The 23181-nt window shown below is 44.4% G+C and overlaps 1 protein-coding gene across 1 annotated transcript in view; it reads left to right on the top strand.

The window, feature by feature from the left end:
- Positions 1-895: 895 nt before the first annotated feature.
- LOC8034786 (neuroendocrine convertase 2) overlaps positions 896-23181 on the top strand; it is a 182824-nt gene continuing 160538 nt past the window's right edge. Inside the window, exon 1 of the mRNA XM_040206566.3 lies at positions 896-1072. Within this exon, the coding sequence (XP_040062500.1) occupies positions 896-1072 (177 nt within the window). The remainder of the gene's footprint in view (positions 1073-23181) is intronic.

Here is a 23181-nt window from a genome sequence, read left to right as displayed (position 1 = left end):
TACCAGGTTACCAGACATAAACGAACGTGATTGGTGCTGTTAAAAACGTGCTATAGTCCTGTGTTTTTTTTTTCTTTTTGTCACGTTAACGAACATATGAACTGGGCCCGTTAAGGTTGCGAGTCCTACGAATGAAGTTTATTAGAAGTTCTTAGTATCAGAGACAATTAAAAAAAAACAAGTTATGTTTACTTAATAAAGTCGAGAATATACTGTCTACCTTCCTTGTGTTTTCATATCCACAGCCAATATGTAAACCATTATGTGAGCCTAATTTGGTTTCCTTTTTTTCTACGTGAATATGTAGTACGTCTCCTTCGATACAATGATTGTACACGCGGCCCATACATATATACACATTCAACAGGGAACATCATGTAGACTTCTCTTCTCATTAGCGAACAGCACACAACCACGACTACAAATAAAAAAAAAAAAAAGAAAGCAAAACAGGAAAACAGCACAACGCTTTTCCTTCCTAGTCCAGCGCTCGTACATCTGATCCAACTCCCGAAGATTACTCTGTCTCCGCAGATCTCAGCCGCTGCTCAGACCACCAGCTGTGACGAAACCACCGATGCCCGCGGCGATTTTTCCCTTTATCGCCTGTCGAACGCGGCCCCAATTAGGGACGAACTGGATGCAGCGGAGGCGCTGGCGTCTCCCTGTCAGAAGGGTCCGCAAGAAAGCAGCACGCGCCTCTATTCATTACCCGCTGTACCGATGGCCCCGGACACAAGCGGATCGATCGCTTCAGTCCCTTTCCATCCACCCTCAGAGTACACCCTTCTGACGTCAGGTTGACGTCAGCAGCCGCGCGTGCGCTGTTCGAAGCCCCTATTGATCTGCGTTCGGAGTGGTGCCTGCCATCTTCGCGCCGGAGACTGGCGAGGGCATGGCGGCGACGATACGGTTTTTCGCGTTGCTCGTCTGCGTTGCCCAGCTGGCCATCCAGGGAACGGAATCAAAAGACGTCTTCACCAACTCGTTCCTGGTGAGGCTACGCGGAGATCATGAGCCCGTGACCGCTGACAGGGTCGCCAAGAGGAACGGCTTCCACAGCCTGGGACCGGTGAGTGCAGCTCCGTCTGCTAAGAGACCTGCTAAGTCCGACTCCTCGTCTTGCGGACCAAACAGGCACTTCTCACGGGCTCACAGCTGGGCTGCTGTCCCAAACGCTCGCGACGTCTGGTTTTTTTTTTAGTCTTAAAATGTAGGGTTCCTGCTAATGGCTTTCCTTTTGGTCATCACTAAGGTTTCGTCATATCAGAAAGACACCGTGGTACAAGACCTCATCGCAGCTTGAGCAGTTTTGGCTTATGGACATACTCTTGTTAACATTAAGGATATCTGACTTTTTGCTTCTTCTTTTGACTTTGACTAATGTCGACTCTTGGTTGTTTCAGTTATTAAGATGACAATTTTCAGAAGCTGTCTCCACCAGATGCCTTTTCTATGTCCCCGAGTAAACTTGGGCCGAACTTACCTCGGGCACCACTAACGTCTGTAGATGTCTCAGGCAATGTTTGAAGCGATGACGCGTGTTACAAATCTCAACATACTGTATTGTGCCTCATGACAACCTAAAAAGCAAACATAATTGCTTTGTAATTACTAAAGGTATTGATGAGTGCCCATTTTTGTCAATCCGTGTTTTCGTGTTGAATCGGATAAACAACCCGCGATCATGATTACCTAGCCCCCTGGTGGGGGGGGGGATGACGTGGAGGGCTGTCGTAGATCACATGATCAGTTCTCATCAGGTGGTGACGACTAGCTTCTTGTAACACATGGGCCGTCACATGATTGCGACTAATCAATACTGAGGCGTAAGTGCGTAGAGATAATTTCCGACTAAGATAAGCGCCAGTCAGCTGCCAGATGCTAAAGCATTCATTTGTAGTTTCGTAGACAAGGCGTTTTCATCGTGTTATATATATATATATATATATATATATATATATATATATATATGAGACTATAGCCGGCGTGACTGGCCGGTCTAGCTCAACTTTCGGTCAATCATTAATGAAGTCACAAGCGATATTTTTAGACAGCAATAAAAAGCACTGACAGAATGAGAAGGCAGGACGTGGTTTGGATCCCTGGCCTTCGGCGTGCGCTCGGTGCTCTCCGTGGTGCTCTGGCTGCACGTGCAGGTTCGATTGTCGAGCGATGCCGAACTGTTATGGAAAGGAGAGAGCCCGCGCTGGGGAGCCGGAACAACTAAATTGCTTCCCCAACGTTCTAGCCCTGTCAGTGACAGCTGACGATTTGACGCGGCGTGAGCAGTGCATACTTCAGTGCGTTTTGACCACCCGCGCTTACCGTTTTGGGGTTGAATACACCACGTTTCATACGTTCTTTGGACTTCGTCTACACTGTTAGGGTGACCTTGTAAAAAACGATTTGTTTTAAAAACAGGACTTTTTTTTTTCTGCCGAGCCGCCACCTCAATAAAAAAAAAATTAAATGCTTAAAGTTCATACCTGAAAAAAAAACAAAAAAACACAATTAAGTTTATATAGCTCGCCCCAGCGATGGACTCATACTTAATTTAGTGTACTTGGGAACATTTCACGCGCAACCAAAATCGCAGCAACACTACGTTTATAAAACAGCAAGCTTATAAGGCACTAAAAAAATATACTGTTCACAATACACAGCGCCATTTAATGGGACCACTAAAGTCCTGGTGTTCAGGAAGCACAAGACAACACGTGACGGTAAGAATACTTATTTTAAAACGTTAGGCAAAAAAAAAAAATAGAAACACCTTGTTACCCAATTTTTGCTTCAATAAATACCTTTTCCGCTGATCAGGATGCGCTGTAAGGAATACGACCGACAATTAAGGATAGTATATATACTAAGAGACAAAAAATGGCGGGAGAGAGAGGTTTGATATGAGAGCCCATCATCAGATTCGTACCCGTTTCTTCGAGAAACGTCACCGATTATGGTATACAAGTTTCGCAACGTTAAATTAAAAAAAAAAAAAAAAATTATCTTTGTCATAATGTAATCACTTGCCTCACTCGTGACGTTACGAATTACTCTAAGGTTATTTTCATTCCGGTACTTCTAAAAACATTCAAACGCTAGTTTGATCACCATTCGGTATGAGTGTTGCACCGGCCGTAACCGAAATTAAGCGCGCACAATAAAGTTACTCGTTAGCTCGACAAACAGAATAACGTTTACCGAGTCTCATTACCCTCTTCGCTACACCTTCCTGACACAACAAGGTTCCGTTAACGTATTTCGTTATACCTCACTAGCAAACGTCACCTTTCCGTTACTTTAGCTTTACAACTTACCATTTCCGACAACAGTCTGTACCAGTTTCAGAGTGTATGGTTTTATAATGTTTCTTACTCTTTCTAAACAACCACGTGGTATACTTATGTGTCGTTGAATTTGTGGGGCAGTGTTTTTTTCTTTTTTTTTAATATCTCGTCGGACACCACTTTTTGGCGAAACACTGTTACTATAGGGAGAATTCACTGGCTACCATAGCTGCGTGCGCAACATGCTGAGAGCGCTGATGGCGACCTTCCACACTTATTTTGCAACGTGCATTCCACACCGTCAAGGTTGCCGGTTTTTGCAGCCCATTAATGTGAGCTCGTCCTGAGCATGCGCTCTAAGCACCGCCCCGAAATATGGCGTCCAGTGAATACTGTAGCTATACACTTCAGTCGCAATCCCATTTCTCACACATTGTGCAAAAAGACATGGCCTTTATTGTCGACATGATGACAAAATGAACTAAGGACACGCTTCAAGAACGCTCGAAGCACGTTTGGTTCGTACGTATGTATGCTTCGAACAATTTGCAGACAGTGTTTGTGTGACCAACACGACTGTACCGTCATACAAGAGATAAACACGCCACATATGGTGTTTGCAGGCCGTCTTTTGTACGAGGCCTTAGAACTCTGTTGGCGGCTTAAACAATTACTCGAACGAAGCACTTCGCGGGACTGTAGTATTTGCTTTAACAAAAATGAATTGAACTTCTGGGAGCTCTTGTTTTGATGTTCTCAGGGGGAAAGTCGAATGGAAGTAAAGACAGCTAATTCTACCGTTCTCTCAAGAGAAGTTTACGTGGCGGTACTGGTCCCAAAACAGAAGAAATCATCTTAAAGGAAGACTCACTGCGGAGTCGAGCTGGTGATTAGCAAAGTTGACAAAAACATGACACGACGAAAGAAGGAGGGAGGAAGATAGATAAAAAAAGAAGGAAGGTTCGTGTTTGTGTACGTGTCTGTGTGTGCTCTTGTGCGTCTGTGCGCGCCTGTGTGTCTTTTTTAGGCGTCGTTTTCCCCTGTCCATAGTTCAGTTTTTTTATGTTTTATATTATATTTCTTTTTTTTAACGTCCATACTTGTAAAACCTGAGGCGGGAAAGATAAAAAAAAAAAGCGTCGCAGCGGACGTTACGAGTTATCCCAGTCAATACAGCGCTGTGAAGGTACCACGTGACTGCGCGCCTTGCCTGACACTACCCCCCCCCCCCCCCCCCCGCTTTTTTTTTTACGGGTAGGTTACACGACATTCGCACGACGTGGCGGTTCTGACGTCACACTGCTGCGGTGGCGCTGCTGTCGACACGGCGCATGCGCACACGTATCACGTGACACGGGCAGGGTTCTTGCGCATGCGCAGTGCAAACTTGTTTGTTTGTGTGTTGACAAACAAAGGACTTGTTTGTCAACAGCGTGTGGCTCTATACCAGCTTCTTGTCATGCATCGTGGGCCAAAATATGCGAAACGCAAGTTTGTCTGCTTCTTGCGCAAAAGTTGCGGTGACGTCAGAACAGCGAACACTGATTGGCTCGATCGGAGCTTCGCGTTCTGACGTCACCACAACTCCCGTAAAAGAAGCAGACGAACTTGCGTTCAGAACAGAACCTGAACCAAGAACGGTTGCGAACATGTTGTCACTTGCACCGAACGTTAGAGCTCTCTCGTTGAAGTATTGACTTCGTTCATAGCGTCGCTATATTTGGGGATGTTTTCTTCTCTATTCTACGCCGTTGACGGGGCGCGAATTCATTGATTTTAAAGAGAAAACGTGGCTGATTTCAATAAAAAGAAACGTGTAGCGATTAACGTCAGTAGATAGATGATGCCGGCTAGTTACCTCTAACGACGTTATTTGTGGTGCCTTACCTGTAAGTATCTCACCCTTGTGTATATGTTTTTTTCTATTTTCATTTCATTTCACCTGTTAACGTATAGCCGAGGAGGCAATCACCCTTTCCTGCACGGGCTTGAGCCTTTTGATTGCCTCAGTCTCTCGGCCTTACGGAAGATTCAGCCAATAAAAACCCTTGAACATTTGAACTGATTTGTTTAATAATGCTGTAGTGCAGCGGTACTCTTTCTAATTCGCAAAATTTTGTGTTGTTGCATAGTTAGGCATTTCTACGCAAATGTTTTTCAACTCATAAGAGGCTTAACACATTACTTTAAAAACACGCAAATCAAGGTTGTACTAAGATACTGTCAGCGCGAGCTAGCGGAATATATCGAATCCAACACCACAATCTTACGAACAATAAGGTTATACACTAAGAGTAGAATTAAATTAAATATATCGTGTTTTTATCGTGGACTATGAAGGAAAGGTTCCTACTGGGTCACGGTGACGGTCTGTCCCCAGTTACCTGACACCGTTCAATGTGAACAACTTTTGATGGGGTGCACGCAAGACGAAAACAACACACCTACAATTGTATATATTAAAGAAAATTTAAATCAGAAGTCGTCTTGGCCGTTGCTCCTGTTATGTTTGTATCATAGTGTTTACGGATATATATCACGTTGACTAGTTCTTTTTTTCTTGTACTGCTCCATTGGAAGAGCTGTTGTTAAATTGGCCGACCATTCTGCTTTAATTGCAAATTGAAAGCTATGTTTTCTTAAGTATTTGAAGCAAACAAGTCTGTCTTTCTGTCAAAGAAAAAAAAATTCTCGATCAACTGCGCAGAAGTGCGATCCGCCCATCAGGCTGAATGTGATGTGTAATTAGAACGTTAAGAAGTCTTATTTTTCTTTCTTTCTTTTTTATTCGCGGAAACCGACTTGTACGGCGTATTAAGTGACTGCCTTTTAATCTCAAGGTTTTCAAAGATTTACCGTACAAGCAGTACAGAGCTATCACCATAAAAACTCAGAAATATCATAAAGAGTTTTTTTTTTATCTTTTGACTTTAATGTTGGACAGCTTAAGAAACGGAGAATGTAGCGGGTCTCGACGAACTACAGGGTGTCCCCCCAAAAGAATTAGAAAGGTTTTTCCACAACAAAAATAAACTACGTATCGGCGAACGCTGATTCTACACCCAAATGTAGCGCTAAAGGTTCGAACCCGATGCTTAAAGTTTAAACACTAACCGTTATCTCATTCAAAAGTAATAAATTATATTCTAAACATTTCAGTGGGAAAAAGGCGGCCGACTGAGCTCTCGAGTGCACGGAGTCCTATGACGCCAGTTACCGAAAACGGGCGAAAACGGTCCCCTTTTTCCATAGAAAGTTTCAGAAAACCACTTATAACTTTTGGATAAGATAACGGTTAGGGCTGAAACTTTCGCATCTGGTTCCGACCTCTAGCGCTACATTTGTGTGGAGAAATAAGCGTTCGGCGACGCGTAGTTTAGTTTTGTGGCAAAAAAAACATTGAAACTTGTTTTGTGGGACACCCTGTACTTATCATTCTGCAGTAAGTGAGACTGCGACCTCAGCCAATAAGAAGGTCGAAGGACGAACCATAAAGCTAGAATCAGTTACATGATAAGCAACGCCCTGAGTTTTTTCAGCCTGCCAGCGACTATACCGTCCTTTATTTCAGCCTCTACTAAGCCTTCCCAAAGTGATCCGCCGTTTCCTTTCTGCAATCTCTCAATCCCCCACCTTTAAATCGAGACACGTCGGCACTAATGGAAATACATCCAATGCCGTTGAAGTTATCTTTCTTGGTAATCCACTTTTATTTGTTTTGTCCTGTCGTTTATTAGCTCTCTTTCTTTCACTGGACAGATACGATATACAGAAGAAGAAAAAAAAACGCGCAATATTTTGTGAGATTTTTGTTTTTTAAGTGTTCCACTGAATTATTTGATCTAATATCAGAGTGGAGTTTGCTATCAGTGCGGCGTGCGGGCGTTCGCTTCCCGGCTCCACGGTCCATTTAGTTGTTTCTTTATCTTAAAATTTTGGCGTGACGAAATAAGAAAGCTTTTTCTAGTGGGGCAAATTAAAGCACCAGAAAAAAATCTAATAGCGAAAAAAAGCTTGAAAAGCGGTCGAGGGTAATGGATGGTTCGTTCTTCTGGTAATTTTTCATGAGCAGCGTGGATACAAAATAAAAAGAAAACAAACCGGAAGACTCTTTTTCAGGTTTTTTGAGTTCCACATTTGGAAAACGAAAAAAAAGGTGAGTGAAATATTTAAAGGTCACCGAGTGAAGAACGTGGAAGGCAACAGTGCGGGAGAAAACAGCTTTGGAAAAGTGCGGGCCAATGAACACCTATATTAAAAAGGAGGGGATACTCAATAATTCAAAAGCTGCAGTCCTATACTGGTCATCCATCTACAAAGACACAGTGTTTCCGGTAAGCATGTTCACATAATTATCTGCGGAGCATGCACATTCAAGTCTCCGGAGATAGGCGTAATATGCATTACATCTGGAAATGTAGCGTGCCATTATGGTATGCAAACCGCCCAGCAACTGAAATACCACCGCACGCCAAGGCAGTCTGCCTCAGGGACCTGGGATTCGATGAGGACCTTGGTATACGGGATCTTCAACAAAGCAAAAGTAAGAAAAGGCCAAGGAAAAAACGGGGACTGAATTTAATCCAAGGATAAGGAGCATTTGTTATTTTGTTCAAACTTGACTTTAGTTGCACCTAGTGTCGTAGTATTTGATATGCTATCCGACGAGGTAGTGCATGCCACCGCCCGATTGCTAGGGAACACTCACCATGCATCTATATCCTTCCATTTATCTGGGACAATTATTTGGTCAAATGTTACGGAGCCCGCGCTAGTCCTCTTATGTGTTCCCTGCGAAGTATATAGGCTGCAACACCCAATCCGATTCTGTTTCTGCGTTTGCGTTTTCCGTGAGCTTAATTATTTGTTTGGTTGGTCGAAAATTTAAATAAAAGGAGACCTACACTTTTTGCGATTCGCTCCTTGTTCAGACCAAAGAGTTTTCAAGAAACTGGCAGACATGTCGAAAAAGCACGAAGAACTGTTGCAGGTCAAATTATCCACGATAATATACTTGATACATAAAAGCATAAACAACGAAAAAGACGACATCAATAGGCTGCGTTTAGATTCCTTATACATCATTAAAACACACACACAGACACACGGCGTTTTCTGCAAACCTTAGGACAGACTTATCTGTGGACAGGTCTCAAGCATATTCTAATCGGGTTTCTTTCATACATCGGGAGGCTTCAAACATGTCTTCAGCCAGTTTTTGTGTGCATGATTTATTGGCTGTGTGAACGCGTGCGTACATGCCTGCTTGTAGGCAGGCATTGGATCGATGGCATGACAGGAATAAACGCCCAGAAGCACACAACTGAATTTATTTCTGCTGCTTATTTGGCCTTTGATCAGAAGATGCTGAGATATGACGTTGCGGCCGAAACGTTGCGCAGATCTTTTTTGTTGACCCAATATTTGCTATATCACCAAAAACGGACCTTTTGGCTGATGAATAACAATATATTTATTTAAAAAAGTTGACCTTGGAGTGCTTAGAGAAGGGTAGGTTGCCTCCCCCTCCCCTGCCTTCTAAATCCCCCGCTGTCAGGAATTTGACTGTCACTAATACGTTGCAAGATTTCAAAGAGTTGGTGACTTGCTCAATCCTCACTTCGTCGTCTAACATTCTGCTCAACCATACCTGTGGAAGGGGAAACATGACGCCTTAGTGCAGGATGTCAGGTCTGCTCCAGCCAAAACGCAAAAGCTGTCTGCAATCACAAAAAGTTAACGTCGTAAAAAAAAATGGAAAGGAATTACGGCATTTCTTTACTTACCCGCTGGGTGATTGCCTCATGGGACGAACTATACATTGCGCCACGTTCATTTATTACACGATGGTCTTCTGACACGTAGTCGATCAGTCATATTTGGTGTACGGATTCGCTTCTTTCAGTCCTTTAAATAAAACAAATGACCCCTTAAGTAGCGCAACGTCACCACCCGTTCAACTTATGATAGGAGGTCGAGAGCCGTGCTGTCACTTTTATCTTCCAGAGAATCACCTGGCAGGTGCTAGGCCTAAAACACTACTTCACATATTTTCCTATTGTCTGGTTAGCATGGACGTCAAAGAGATATTTTAAAATAGAATCCCTGTGGTTTCAGACCCATGTTTCGGTTTCATAAAGGAGATCAAATTTAATAATCCTGAAAAGAGTAAAAAGCCTAGAAATCAAAGTTGTTGTATGCACCTTTAGTCATAAAAGCTGTAATTACGTCGTCATCGAAGCTACAGGCCGCCTGGCCAGCGCGTCGGCACGACAAAGCCCAGAGCCTTGCCGACTGTCGTTGTTCCGCTCGCTGGCCTATAGCTACGGTGACGTCACGAAGCAAGCGCACAGACACTAATTTCTAGAAGGTGTTAGCTAGGTTATCATTCCGCAACAAAGTGTTTGTTATAGCTGCTTATCAGGAAAAAAAAAGTGACGCTCAAAAGCGTTCCATCGCAATGTTAACCGAAAATGGCTCTACGTCACTCGTCAAAGCTATAGGCACCCGAGCTTGCTCGTTGAGAGATACCCTGTCACGTTCTCCGGAGCAGACTTGAGAGAGAAACGTCGTACCACAAAATGACCTTTTGTTAGTACCCTTCAGCTTCATTCGCACTCCTATATCACACATCATACAAAAGACGGTCTTCAGACATTGTCTGGCGCGCGTTTCTTGCTTGTATGACGCGGTCACAATGGCCTAAAAAAAAACTATCTACAGACATGGTCACGCATGTTCGAAGCAAACGGGCTTCGAACATGCTCCGTGCGTGTATGCAGATAAGTGTCTCATACATTTCTGCAGAGAACTCCGTGTCTTTTTGTGTGACGTGTGGACAGTGTGAACACGGCCTCTTCTCACCTACAGCGCATCACTAACTCGGCAGTAGATACGGACAGCGAAGAGTTTTGCGCTGTACCAGCGCTGTATATATCAGCGCTGCGCTGCTCGTGACCTGGCCTTTTAGTGTTTAAAAGACACACAATGCTGTGCTGGTGGTGCTAATTCAGTGCTGGATCGGCGTTGACTTTTTGCTATCTCAGATAATGCTCTGTACGTGTGAACCGGTATTTAGACGAGTAAAATGTCAATCCGCGTTTATTCACTGATAGAGAGAAGAAACGAAACTCACTGTCTCTTTTGAATGACAAGCCTCCAGCGCGTGCTCTTCGCCTTCCGTCGTGCTTCGGTTGCGCGCGCATGCGCGTTCGAACCCCACGAAACGCCGAAGTGTTGTCGAGGCGTGGTTGAATCTAACACTAAGAGGCGGGACGATAGAAAAGCCTTCTTGCCGTTTTTATTTTGTCAGTGACTGTCGGCGACGTGCACGACCAAAAGGTCGCCGTGGTCGGCCTTTCACGATTGGCCAAACGATCACTACGTCTTGAGTATGACGAATTCCTCTCACATGAATGGAAACAAGAGCAATGGCAGGCTCACTTTGACGGTGTTGGTTTAAGAACGCTATGAATAGAAGCTTCCACCGTGAATTGTCGCTGACAATCAGTGATCCGGGTCGTGAAGTCGCACATAGCCTTAACCAATGTAACTTGAGCGCCAGTTAGCTCCGCAGTAAGCGCGGTCAAAGAATCTGCTCCTCTTTATACGCACGGCCGTGGTGGACTTGTCGTTGCTACCAGGCTTCAACAAACCTTTTTCCCCTTAATTTTCGACAATCATTAAGTTCGCGCCCCAAAAAGCCACACACAGAACGGATAGTCCGTATTCCATTGCCCCTTCAGTCAATACCTGGTATTTCGCTTCTGTGAGATAGACGTCCAGCGCGTTCCTAATTTGAAGCAACTGTTTATGTTTTGCTAGTCAAAAAAATAAGTAGTACATTTTTGTAATTATTTTGCTAACTGGTCTTTTGTTGGAAATAGTCAACTTTCGCCGTGTCTGGCAGAATTTTTCCAAAAGAGTTAATTTTAGAGCGCAGCTCTTAGGCGCCCGTTTCCGGCTTGAGCGGCGTCGCCGTCGGCGTCGGCGTCGGCGTCGGCGTCGGCGTCGCCGTAACCGCGCGGTGCATTATGGGTAAATTTCTCCGCCAAACTTGGCGGAAAATTTTCCCCGCTAAATCCAGCGGAAAAGTTTCCCCGCCAAATCCAGCGGAAAAAATTTCCCCGCTAAGTCTAGCGGAAAAATTTAGCGGAAAAATTTCCCCGCTAAATATAGCGGAAAACATTCCCCACCAAATGTAGCGGAAAAAATTTCCCCGCTAAATCTAGTGGAAAAACTTCCCCGCTAAATCTAGCGGAACAATTTCCCCACTAAATCTAGCGGAAAAATTTCCCCGCTAAATCTAGCGAAAAAAATTTCCCCGCTAAATCTAGCGGAACAAATTTCCCATCTAGCGGAAAAAATTTCCCCGCTAAATCTCGTGGAACAAATTCTCCGCTAAATCTAGCGGAAAAAATTCCCCGCTAAATCTAGCAGAGAAACTTCTCCGTTAAATCTAGCGGAAAAAATTTCTAGCGGGAAAATTTCCCCGCTAAATCTAGCGGAAAATTTTTTCTGGGGGTCAACCGTGACCCCTCCCCCCCTCCCCCCGAAAACTGGAGACCCTAAGTACCCTTCCCTCCTCCTCCTCAAGAGCTGCGCTCTAATTCGGCGTTACAGGGAGTTAGTTGTAAACGGCTTTCATTTTCTTTTTCTCAAAATTATTCGGTTGTAAGGTGCTTAGCTCTATTATAGAATCTCTCCTGTTACTAAGTACAATCTCATTTCATGTTCTCCGGCGACAAATTAGAGACATGACAGTTTTTTTTTTTTTTCGCCATTCTGAGTTAGAATCTGGCCCCTCATTGACGCGCATGCAGCTTCTGTATGAGAGGTTAGATCATTCGGACCTGTACTCCTTCACTAGTAATTCTGAAGAGTTCAAGAGGATGCGCATTACAAATGTACGGCTTATGTACGTGCTCCTAAGGCCTGCCTCTCCCTTTTCGGGTGTACAATAAACATAAATTGATTGAGTGATTTAATAAAACAAACAACATATTCACAAAAAGTAGAGCCAACCACATCAGTCTGATCACAAACGCCAGACTATTGTTCCAATTGGCACGTCACTCTATTCATTGCAAATGTTTCCTGCGTATATGAATCCGCGTCACGACATAGTCTCCCATTCGCGTGCGCCCAGTGTGGCAGTTCTTTTCATGCACCTGATTGGACGAAGCAGCTCATAATCCTTCAGACTGTACATCAAAAACTAAGGGCGCACGCAAATGGACAGATCTGAATTCGTAATCCGGAATGATTGCGTGCAAAGACTGGCGTCTTTTTTTTTTTTTTTTTACTTTTTTTTTATTTCAATGACATATAGTTTTTCTGCATAGACATGATTGAAGGTCCTTCCCGCCGAAAAAAAAAAGGACGCATGATGTTTTTTTTTGTTTTGTGATTGGTATTCGTTGACGTAGGCTGCATCGAGCGTAGGCTTAATGCAGCCTACGTTTTCATTAAGTTACAACGAAACATATCGGTCATTCGTGACTTGGATCGCAAGTCTTTCGTTATATTATTTTGTGTGTACGTCGCGGATGGACGTCGGTCGTACTTTCAAGGCGCTAGAGTTCGGGGACTTTGACGATTCAATTAGGGATGAAGGAGGGAAATGGGGAAACGAGAGACATCACGGCGAGGCGTTTACGAGTGCCTTCCTTATCGATTTTATCCCTCTTGTGTTTTTGTAGCTAAGAAAAAAAAAATCCCTGTGCCGAACGTTTTTGCTCCTTAATACGCGATAATAGTTCCACTTGCGATCATTAAGAGCATTATGTAAACTTTCTTAGGCAATGACGGGAGATAGTTAGCATTGAATGTTCGAGAAATAAAGAAAAAAATGAACATTTAGGAACAAGGACAGACAGCACAGTTCTTTTCTTTCTTTGATTCTTGTTTTTTCCCCAGGCCGCTTTTTGTTCTTTATCATGGAATGCTTTATATGTATATAAAAAATCGGTTTAACGTCGTGAGATAATTTTCTTTTTAGTTCCCTTGGAAGTATGGTCGAGATAAAGACGAGTCTGTAAGACAATGTTTTATTTTAGTTCCTTCGAAAATATGGGCAAGATAGAAATGGGTCTGTGAGACAATTTGTTGCTGAAACGTGAAGAATACAAGAGTACAAAGAAATACACTCAAAACAACTCAGTAACTTACCTAAAAAATTAAAACGCTTAATAGTATATATGCGTGATCAGTGACAGCTTATATGCGTGGTCAACAGATATATGCGTGGTCTCTGGCAGCTTACGAAATGCCAGGGCGTGGCCTATGGTGTCCACGCCTCTAGGTTAGTGACTGTTTTTTAGCGTTATTGGCTACTGCCTAAATCTCATTGGCTACGAAGCGATAATAAATTTTCAAGACTCGCCACACCTTGAATATAGTAAACCCACATTTGATGGTGATGGGTTATCAAGGTGAGAGGATACTCTATCGGGACGTGATAACGAGGAGTTTAGTTTTAAATCTAAAATTATGGTATTCTTTTTTTTTTTTTTAAGAAGACAGAGCCAAGAGATTTTGTTGCGGCTCTGGGAAAAAACTATTGTTAGTTGACTAGATGGCTATACCTATAGTTGCATGTTACTTCAGACTTAAGACAAACATAGGCAATAAGCTCCCATGTACGAGTACAAACCAAGGGGTTTATCCTAAGTGACAATAGCAAGAAGTTCTTCGAATAAATTATACTTAGAAATAATTGTATTAGATTAAAAAAACACGGTTCTTACGACGGTCACATATTGGTGTTGATGAAACGTTGCTCTCAGAAGTACTTATTGAGAAGACTTTTTGTGACAACGAAACAAATCGGCGGACAAACCGTTTGATGTCCCGGTTTTCCCGCCTGCAAGCCACGGTTACTGGATTGCCGGCAACGTTAAAAGACAATGCCCTGCGAACATAAGCGTCTCAGGAACGTCGGTCTTGTACCTTAGAACTGCGGTCATACTGATCATACAAAAGACAGTCCGATGACACTGCTTGAGGTCTGTTTTTTTTGTCTTGTATAATTTTAATATGATTAAGTCCTGTCAACAGATAACCCTGTCATCATGGCGGCAGCGATCACTGTGTTTTTTGGAGGATATATGAGCGGTGCGACTTATGCTACCCGTTCCCCGTGCTCTTTTATCTGATGACCAAACTTAATAACGAACCTGTCGTTTAATTTCCAGGTTTTTGAGGCTTCCAGTCGCAGTTTCCTAAACTGCCGGCGTCTTCCAACCTCGACAACGCCCTCCTAGCATTTACGGATTTTTTTTCTTGTTGTTATACCCTTAGACGCGGCGGTTTTGCAGATGCGAATCCTTTGCCCTAGCATTAAGTTCAGCCGAGCAGGTGCCATCGTGGTACGCTGTTGAATTGAAACTAAGCTGAACGAAGTCGTGCAGGTGAACCCTTTTTGAAGGTATATACTTTACACTGATACGAGAGATGAACACCTGCGTACGCTGAAATTTTCGTGGGGTTTTGTTTTCCATACGAAAAACATCGCGTTCATAAAATTCGTGCCGTCAAACGTGCTTAGGTTACAACGAAACCTGTCCGAACTTAAGCACCAAGAGCGCGTGCGGTGAATCGCAGATGCGGAAACGCTAGAAGTTAGTCCATCCTAATTTGTTCCCGAATTGAGAGTCTAAAATTGGAGCATCCACGCAGTCAGGTTTCCAAGAACTACTCGGTTTAGCGTTTCGAACAGATGGGAATGCGCGCGACGGGTTCGGAGTTGAATAAATTAGACGCTTCGCGTCGGGTAGTAATCACATTTTCTACCGACGGATTTCATCTGTAGTTCTTTTTTACGTATAACGCCGGGAATACAGTTTTTTTTAAAACTGCATGCAGATCACGGATAACGTATAAAGGTCGACACAGTCTTAAGGTTTCCAGCATTAGCGTCGTGGGACTGAAGCGCAGTAGCCTCTCAATTCGCCGAGCCAACATGCTTTGAATTTTTCGATTTATTTCAAGGCATGAAAAGCCGCCCTTAAAACTGATGAGTTCTACTTTAGCTAACGTCATTTCTAACGTGGAATCTTCCTCCTTTGATACGACGGGGAGAAAAAGATTAAAAAAAACTTGCCGCTTGCTTGGAAGAAAAAGAAAAAAAAAAGAGGCATAATCCCGCTTGAAATTTGCTTATGAAATGCGTTGCTATTCCGCAGGACGACTTCATGTGTTAATATGTCCTTGTATTTCGTGCAGCACTATATGCAATGCCCAAAATGAACTGAAGCCAAGTCGAAACCTGGGTTTCTCAGTTTTTTAATTGTGATGTCGGTCAGAGCGGTTCGCATCTGTACGAACCAGAAATGCGCAACACTTGAAGATACGAGCAAAACCTGAAGCCTGTCCTAAAAAGAGAATTAGTACACATGAGATAGGACCGGTCTTTTTTACCTGGACTAGATTTGTTAATCCAGGATCAGTCCGGGCTTAACAGAGCCACTGCATTTTCATTCGTGTTGTTCGCCTGGACTGTATCTATTTACCTAGATTCAGTCCAGGCTTAAAACAGCTAGAGTAGAATTAAACTAGACATATCTTGTTTTTTTCTTGTCAAATTATTATTTCAGGCGTAAAACAAGTATGAAGAGAAAAGGGACCGACCTCGTTTATAGAGTCGCATTATTATTCCACAGCCAGACTGGGATTATAATAATAGGTTACATCAAACAGAAGATGCCCTTTTTCCCTGGACTGGTCCTCATAATCCTGAATGAGTCCAGAATTGAAAGAACACTTCATCTGGTCAGGTAATACGAGACAACTATTATTTACATGGCCTCTGGTTTTATTAATCTAGGATCAGTCCAGGATTAACTACACTAGGTCAGATCAAACAGGATATGTTTTGTTTACCTGGACTGGTACGTTAACTGAGGCTCAATCCAGTTAAAAGAATATTATTTACCTGGGTCGCATTTATTAATCCAGAATCAGTTCAGGTTTACATCATGTATGAAGGTCAAAAGGGGCCAGTCTATTTTACGTGAACTGGAATGGTTAATCCAAGATCAAAGAAGCCTAAAGAATCCAGGGAAGATCAAACAGAAAATGCTCTGCTTACCTGAACCTATCCTGATAACTCCGGATCAGTGCAGAGTTGAAAAGTTCTGTTCAGGTTGACCAGCATTCTTTACATAGATTATAGTTTTATTAACTTAGCATCAGTACATGATTAAATGAAATAGCGTAGATCCAATAGGACGTTTTTCGTTTATATGGACTGTTCCTGTTAGCTCGGGATTAATTAAGGCACGATAGTCTTGTTTTCCGGGGTTGCATCTATAAATCCAGGATTACACCTTAAAGCAGCTAGTGCAGATAAGAAAAAAAAATCTTATGTTCCTGGTATGAAAGTGGTAATCCAGGGTTACCACACGCTCACATCAAATATCCAGATAGAATATGACCCATCTTGTTTACATGGATTAGAATTATTATTCCAGCATAAAACCAGGCTTAAAAGAACCAGTGCAGATCGACGAGGGTTTAACTTGTTTGCCTGGATTGGTTATGATAACCCAGATTCAGTCCATAACACGTTCTGTTCAGGTAAAACAGGACCAGTACAATTTACTTGGACAGATTTTTTTAATCCAGCATCAGCCCAAAATTTTCTAGACCGATTCAGCAAAAAGAGGAGCAGCTGGCGTACCAGAACTGGTCCCGTTAAGGCCCGTTCACACACTTACAACCGAGTGCGGCCGAGAGAGACGAGACCTGTTGAAACTTCTTAAAATTTCTTAGGACGAGGGAACACACCGGCACACTGGCACCATCTATGCGTGGTTTTGCGAAGGTTTTGCGGGATTTCCGAGACCAAATGGGCTTAATACTTATAAGAAAAGCTCGTTTATAATGTTGACCAAATTTTTTTTGAGCCAGGAAAGAAAATATAATGCGCAAAAGAAATAGAAAATATGCCGGACCGCCATGTTTACACTGCTACCCAATAGATGGCGCAAGTGTGTCCTCTCGTCGTAACAGATATTAAGAGGTTACAATGCGATCGGTTCTAAGGGTCGCACGTTGTGTAAACAGGCCTTTACCGAAAGGTAGTCGACTAACAAGATCACTCATGTCTACCTGAACTGATCCTATCAATCCACAGCATCACTTCAAGCTTAACAAGAACCTGCACAATCCTAGGCAAGGAAGAATGACAAAGTCGTTTGTAACGTCGATGGTGAGACCTCACACGAAAACGTACACAATATCAAGGCGGAGACTCTCATTTTGTTTGCGACTTTACGCGCAGTATTACTTGCGGCACTGATCATCTTTCAGACGCCGGAGAAGCTATTCGACGTAGCATGGTGCCATCATCGGTGAACAAATGCTATACGGAGCGCAAGTTCGTCTGCTTCTTTTGCGGTGGCTGTGGTGACGTCAGAACGCCAAGCTCTGATTGGCTCTGATTGACGGATAGTGGGTAGACCTCAAAGCAACTTTCTTTCAGGTCTACCCACTATCCTTCAATCAGAGCCAATCAGAGGTCGGCGTTCTGACGTCACCACAGCCACCGCAAAAGAAGCAGACGAACTTGCGCTCTGTATTGATAACCCAGACTGGAAGGCGAGCTTGGCCCACGCTGTAAGGTATACATCTTACACCGTGGATAGGCCAATCACGCACAGTGATTGGTTCGTGGGGTTTTTGTGTGCGTGATTGCTTTAGTAGGAGAGAGCGAACTCACAAAGGCAACGAGCGCGGTGACGATGCCCTTTTGGGTCTAATTGACTGGCTCCATCGGATTCATCAGCGCGGGACGCGGTAGGTTTTAAGATCAAACGGAGTATAGATACTCGTTGAAATAACAGAAAGCATGCAGCCGAGCTGATGAATATTTGAACATAATGAACAGCTGAGACAAGTTTGTGTGTTGTCCTCTTTGTTTTTTTGTTGTTTTTTTATTTCATAGGTCTCGGATGTTCAAGATGTTATAGACACTCGTTTTTCGGCGGGAGGTTTTATAGTTAGAAGCTCACGGAACGTCATATCAACTCGGCAACGAATATAGATTATGCTCTTGCGACACAAAAAGGGGGAAAAAAGTTTAAATGCCGTCTAAAAGCCTCGCGAACATCAGAGTTGCGGAATATTGCTACAGATGCACCCGCGTGAATGCCTTGAGGGCGGGAAACGATATATCCCGTTATTAAATAATCCAGAAGAGGGCGATCTCCCCATTTAAAAAGTAGCAAAGCGTGCGATTCCAACGAGAGACATCGCTTGTCCTCCTAGCCTCCGAAAAAAGTTTTCCCCGGCGCATCGTAAATCCATATTCTCGACCCTGTATGACGAAAGGGGGAACTCGATTATGCATGGTATTTCGGTTTTTGTCCTGATTTCGTTTGTTTGCATGCGTCGCGTTCGGAGCGTGCGTCTGAACCCAAATAAATCGGTAACCTTCGTCTTTCTATATCCTGGATGACCTTTATTTCAGAAGCGTTCACGTTAGCGGGAGTGGTGCAACTTATAAATTATACTGCACTTTACTTAGGTGCTCGCGTAACTCAGGTTACGACCCGAAGTTAAGTGCGTAGTCAATTTTGAAAATCGACTTCAAGATTGGAAGTACATGTTTTATTACTTTTTGATGGCCCAAGTTCCAAACAGTGTCGCTAAAGTCACAGGTAATTCATATCAGTTAGGGTGTCTGACTGTTACGGTGGTTTAAGCTTTACTAGGGTAGTTTTGGCTTGGCCAGGTTTGGCTAGGCTTGGCTAGGTTACCCTACGTAAGGGTAGACTAGGTTGCTATGAATTGTGAACGATAATGCGCAAATATAATAATACCCTTTTTTCACGGGCACTTAAAATAGACTTTGTAATGAACTTCTCTAATATGCGAACCAGCGCACGCCGATGAGCAAGTGCAGTTAATATTACTATTATAATAATAATAATCTTTATTGGCTCAGGAGAGCCGCGACACCGCGGAAAGGCAACACCGTGGAGGCCCGCGGAGGCCCACGGTGCCGTGTCTAGTGATTGTGATTATGAGATGATATGTACAAGGGGAGGACGATGCGGTCTTCTCAACATCGCAAGCCCCGTTGCTGGAAGGTTCGGGAAAGATTCAAGCGAGTCTGCCAGCGAGAGTTGAGGTGACCTCCCTCGGGCTGATCAATGAACGTCTCAGATGGAAAATCATTGGTGGTTTGGTGGTGTCACCGCTCACTTCAGTGAAAGCAGCGGGCTCCAGGAGATGGCTCAGTGTTGGTAGACGTCTGCCACCCCCAAGGCATCCGCGTCCAGGGCTCAAGCGCGAAACACATGTGACGCAACCGTCCGATCCGACGTCCGATCCGACGTCCGATTCTACGTCCGATCCGACGTCCGATCGCTGCTCCGACTCGCCGCAAACGATTATCCGAGACACATGCTTCCGACATAGCCTGCTGCATCGCGTCGTTCCGACGGTTCCGATCAGATCCGCCCAGTTCTATGACCAGTGCATGTTGCCTGCCTTGCCTGACTCCGCGACAACTTTTTTGAGCCATGCAGTGGAAGGTACAGGCACGCGTTCCCTCTCCCATTTTGAGCGCTGAATAAAGGTTTGCGCATCCTTTCCTCCTCTTCCCGAGAAAAGAACGAGGGACTCGCAACCGGATCCTTGCTCCTGAATAGCCCCCTCCCCAAAACGTTACGCCCTCGTGACGTTGCCTCCTCCTGCGTCGTCATTGGCTGCGGCCATCCGACCACCGCAGCCACCTCTGGACAATCGGTGGCATGCCGCAACGCCGTTCCGACGTTGCGACACGACCAAGCAAGCTACCGCGTCCGACCGGCGCCTGATCGGACGTCGGATCGGATGGTTTCGTCGTACATGTGTTTCGCACTTTAGACATTGTGCCGCAGTCACCCGATGTAGCATCTTGTTATCGTCGTCATCTCTAATGAGATGCACGATCTGATTTGAACATTTTTGAAAGAGTTTGTTCTGAAGGCATTTTGAGTGCCCATGAAATAAGCCAGGTATACCAAAAGTGGGACAGAACACCAGCCCGGCATGTCTATCGATCGCCTAGAGTCCTAGACCTTTTCATATTCGTTTCTTTTAGTCCGTTTGGCTTTTTACGAGTCTAATCTAAAACTCATCGTGCCATTTCTTTTACAAAGGAACTGTTCGAGAGACCAGGGCTGAACTTGGAAAAAGGGGACCCTCTCGTCGAACGCCAGATCGAATCGCCCATTTATTGATCGACGAGAGGAGGTTTCGCTTCGATCGACAGGCACTAAAACGTGAGCCGCGCCGGTCGCTTCCAATTTTAGGAACCAATGAAAAGACGGGATCACGCTCTTGCACCACGCGTTCTACGTATAACTCCCTTCCGTTCTAGGGTCACGTGCCGCGTATTCAGCTTTGGATTGGCTGAGACGGCTGGTAACCCCTCGCCGCGGTCTGACGCTGAAATGGAGCTCGTCTTCGCTCGCGGTTTGATCCGAGCTGCGTGCCCGCAGATGCCGCAATGGATTGAACATCCCCGGGGGCAGCCACCGAAAGGCCCCGCATTCTGCGGTCGGCCACTTTAATCGGATATCTTTGCCGTCCCGTGGCTGATGATGATGATCATGATAATATCGATGTCCAAATGCTTGTTTAAGCCACTGGTTAAACAAAGACCCGAGATCGCAGACGTTGGGACTAAGACGTAGTGTATATATTCCACGCGTGTGACACAAACGGTTGCTTCCTAAGGGGTCGTCCTAGAGCGCCGTCTCTATGTGTAGTTTACCAATCCAGCTATGTCTAAAGAAGCAGTCACGCATACATCATACAAAAAGACACGACATTCGCTGTAGACATGATGGCAGAACTATTTGCAGTCAGGCCTTATACACTGTCTGAAGACTGTCTATTGTACGATGCATGACCATGGCGTAAAAGAAGCTCCCCCATGGCGTGACGGATTTCCAAAGGGCATCTATAGGGATAGTCTAACCACCAGCGTGCTCATTTCTGTAACGCGTTTTTTCTGAAGTTTCCTCGAAACTCCTTCGGACGTATTTATTTGAAGTAACTCAAACTAATTTCAAGCGTCTCGCTTCAAGGCTGAGCAAGTAAACTGTGGTGGACAACACATTTTACTGGGCACACCCAACTCCGTGGGTCTTTGTGCCGGCCCCCGTTCGACTGCGAAACTCACTTATTCCGTGGCGGTGGACACTCGCCTTTTCCGGGACAACTCGATTAACGACGGACTGCCGTATACGCATGGCGTCCCATTCATGGAGACAGGATAATTTTGAACAAAATCCTATTTTCTGTGTAACGAACGACGCGATACAACTAAATAACGAGCACGCGTCGCCTCTTGATCAGCTCACAAAAGTGATTATCGCATATCACTTTTGGATCTCCGATAAAAGCAGTATGTAGTTACCCAACCGATATTGTTCAATGCGGAGCATCAAGTTCGTCTGCTTTTTTAGCAGGGGGTTGTGGTGACGTCAGAACGCCGAGCTGTGATTGGTTCTGATTGAAGGATAGTGGGTAATAATCAAGGCAGCTTGCTTTGAGGTCTACCCACTATCCTTCAATCAGAACCAATCGGAGCTCGGCGTTTTACTGACGTCACTGCAACTCCTGTGCTAGAAGCAGACCACTCGCTGTCCGCGTAGGTCCGTTTTGTATATAAAATAAAGGTTAGCTGCTGACACTAAAAAAAGAAAAAAAAGGCAGCGATTTTTATCTTTAAAGGCCTGCAATGTACGAAATGCGGTACTAAGGAAGCGATCGTTTAAGTTTCTTCAGAAGACATTAAACAGTCGTTTCGGAGAGTGAAGGAGTACCGGTTTTTATCAATTATGCGAAGAAACTGACCTGGTGCATAGGTCACGTGGCATCAAATTTTCCGCCCAAGTTAGCGGGGAAAATTGGTTCAGTCGCGTGGTCAGGTCACGTGACGTAGTTTTCCCGCCAAATGCAGTGGGGAAATCAAAAATTGGTGTGTACGACGTCAGGACACGCGACGTCAATTGTTCAGCTAAATTTAACGGATCACTCAATTTGTGGTTAGGTCACGTGACTTCGGTTTCACCGCTAAGTTTTTTCGAAAAATGCACTAACGGATGGACTGAGGGACGCACAAATCTCTAGGGTGTAGGGGTTCCGCTTAAAAGGATTTAACGCTTTGAAACACTCGCCAGGTGGCGCAAGCCGCAACCCGATTTAACGGGTTTAACTCTATTCGCCCATCAATCCATCAGTGCCGGAATGTCTGTCGAAGACTGTTTACTTACGACAAGATCGATTGGTGAGCCCCGTACGTTGCGACGCCTACGTAGCCTTGCGTGGGCGTGACCCGCTGAATACATATTATTTCGGCGGTTTCGTTATTTTCCTCGGAACGCATACTCTTGCAACCTAAAACTGCGCTTAAAAACAAAATTAAAAAAAAACATTGCAATTCTGGGCATGATGGCTAGTTTTAGCTATACGGCCTGCACGTTCCTTTTTTCCTTGCCCATTTTGTGCGTTTGTTTCCCCCCCGACATCAACCGATGATGCAAGAAAAAAACTGGTTGTAAAAGAACTTTCAATAAAGTAACTTTCAGTTGCAAACAATCGCTATCGCGTCATTCATATCTTTTGTATAACTCGCCCCTCTCATTCTCATCCTCTTACAAATACCTTGGTGTTCATCTCTCTGACAACCTATCCTGGTCTAACCACATTGACGCCATTACAAGTTCTGCAACCAAAACACTGGGATACTTGCGACGCAATCTTTTCTCTGCACCCCCCCCCCCCCCCCCCCCCCCAAATCTACGCAAGTTAGCGTACGAGACATACATTCGCCCTATACTCGAATTTGCTTCCGCTGTATGAAACCCCCACCAGAAATACCTTATCAATC

Source organism: Ixodes scapularis, unplaced genomic scaffold (genome assembly GCF_016920785.2).
Source record: "Ixodes scapularis isolate PalLabHiFi unplaced genomic scaffold, ASM1692078v2 PGA_scaffold4__175_contigs__length_147842914, whole genome shotgun sequence".
NCBI classification, from domain to species: Eukaryota; Metazoa; Arthropoda; class Arachnida; order Ixodida; family Ixodidae; genus Ixodes; species Ixodes scapularis.
The sequence above is the reverse complement of the archived record's forward strand: the minus strand, read 5'-3'. Positions and strand labels throughout refer to the sequence as shown.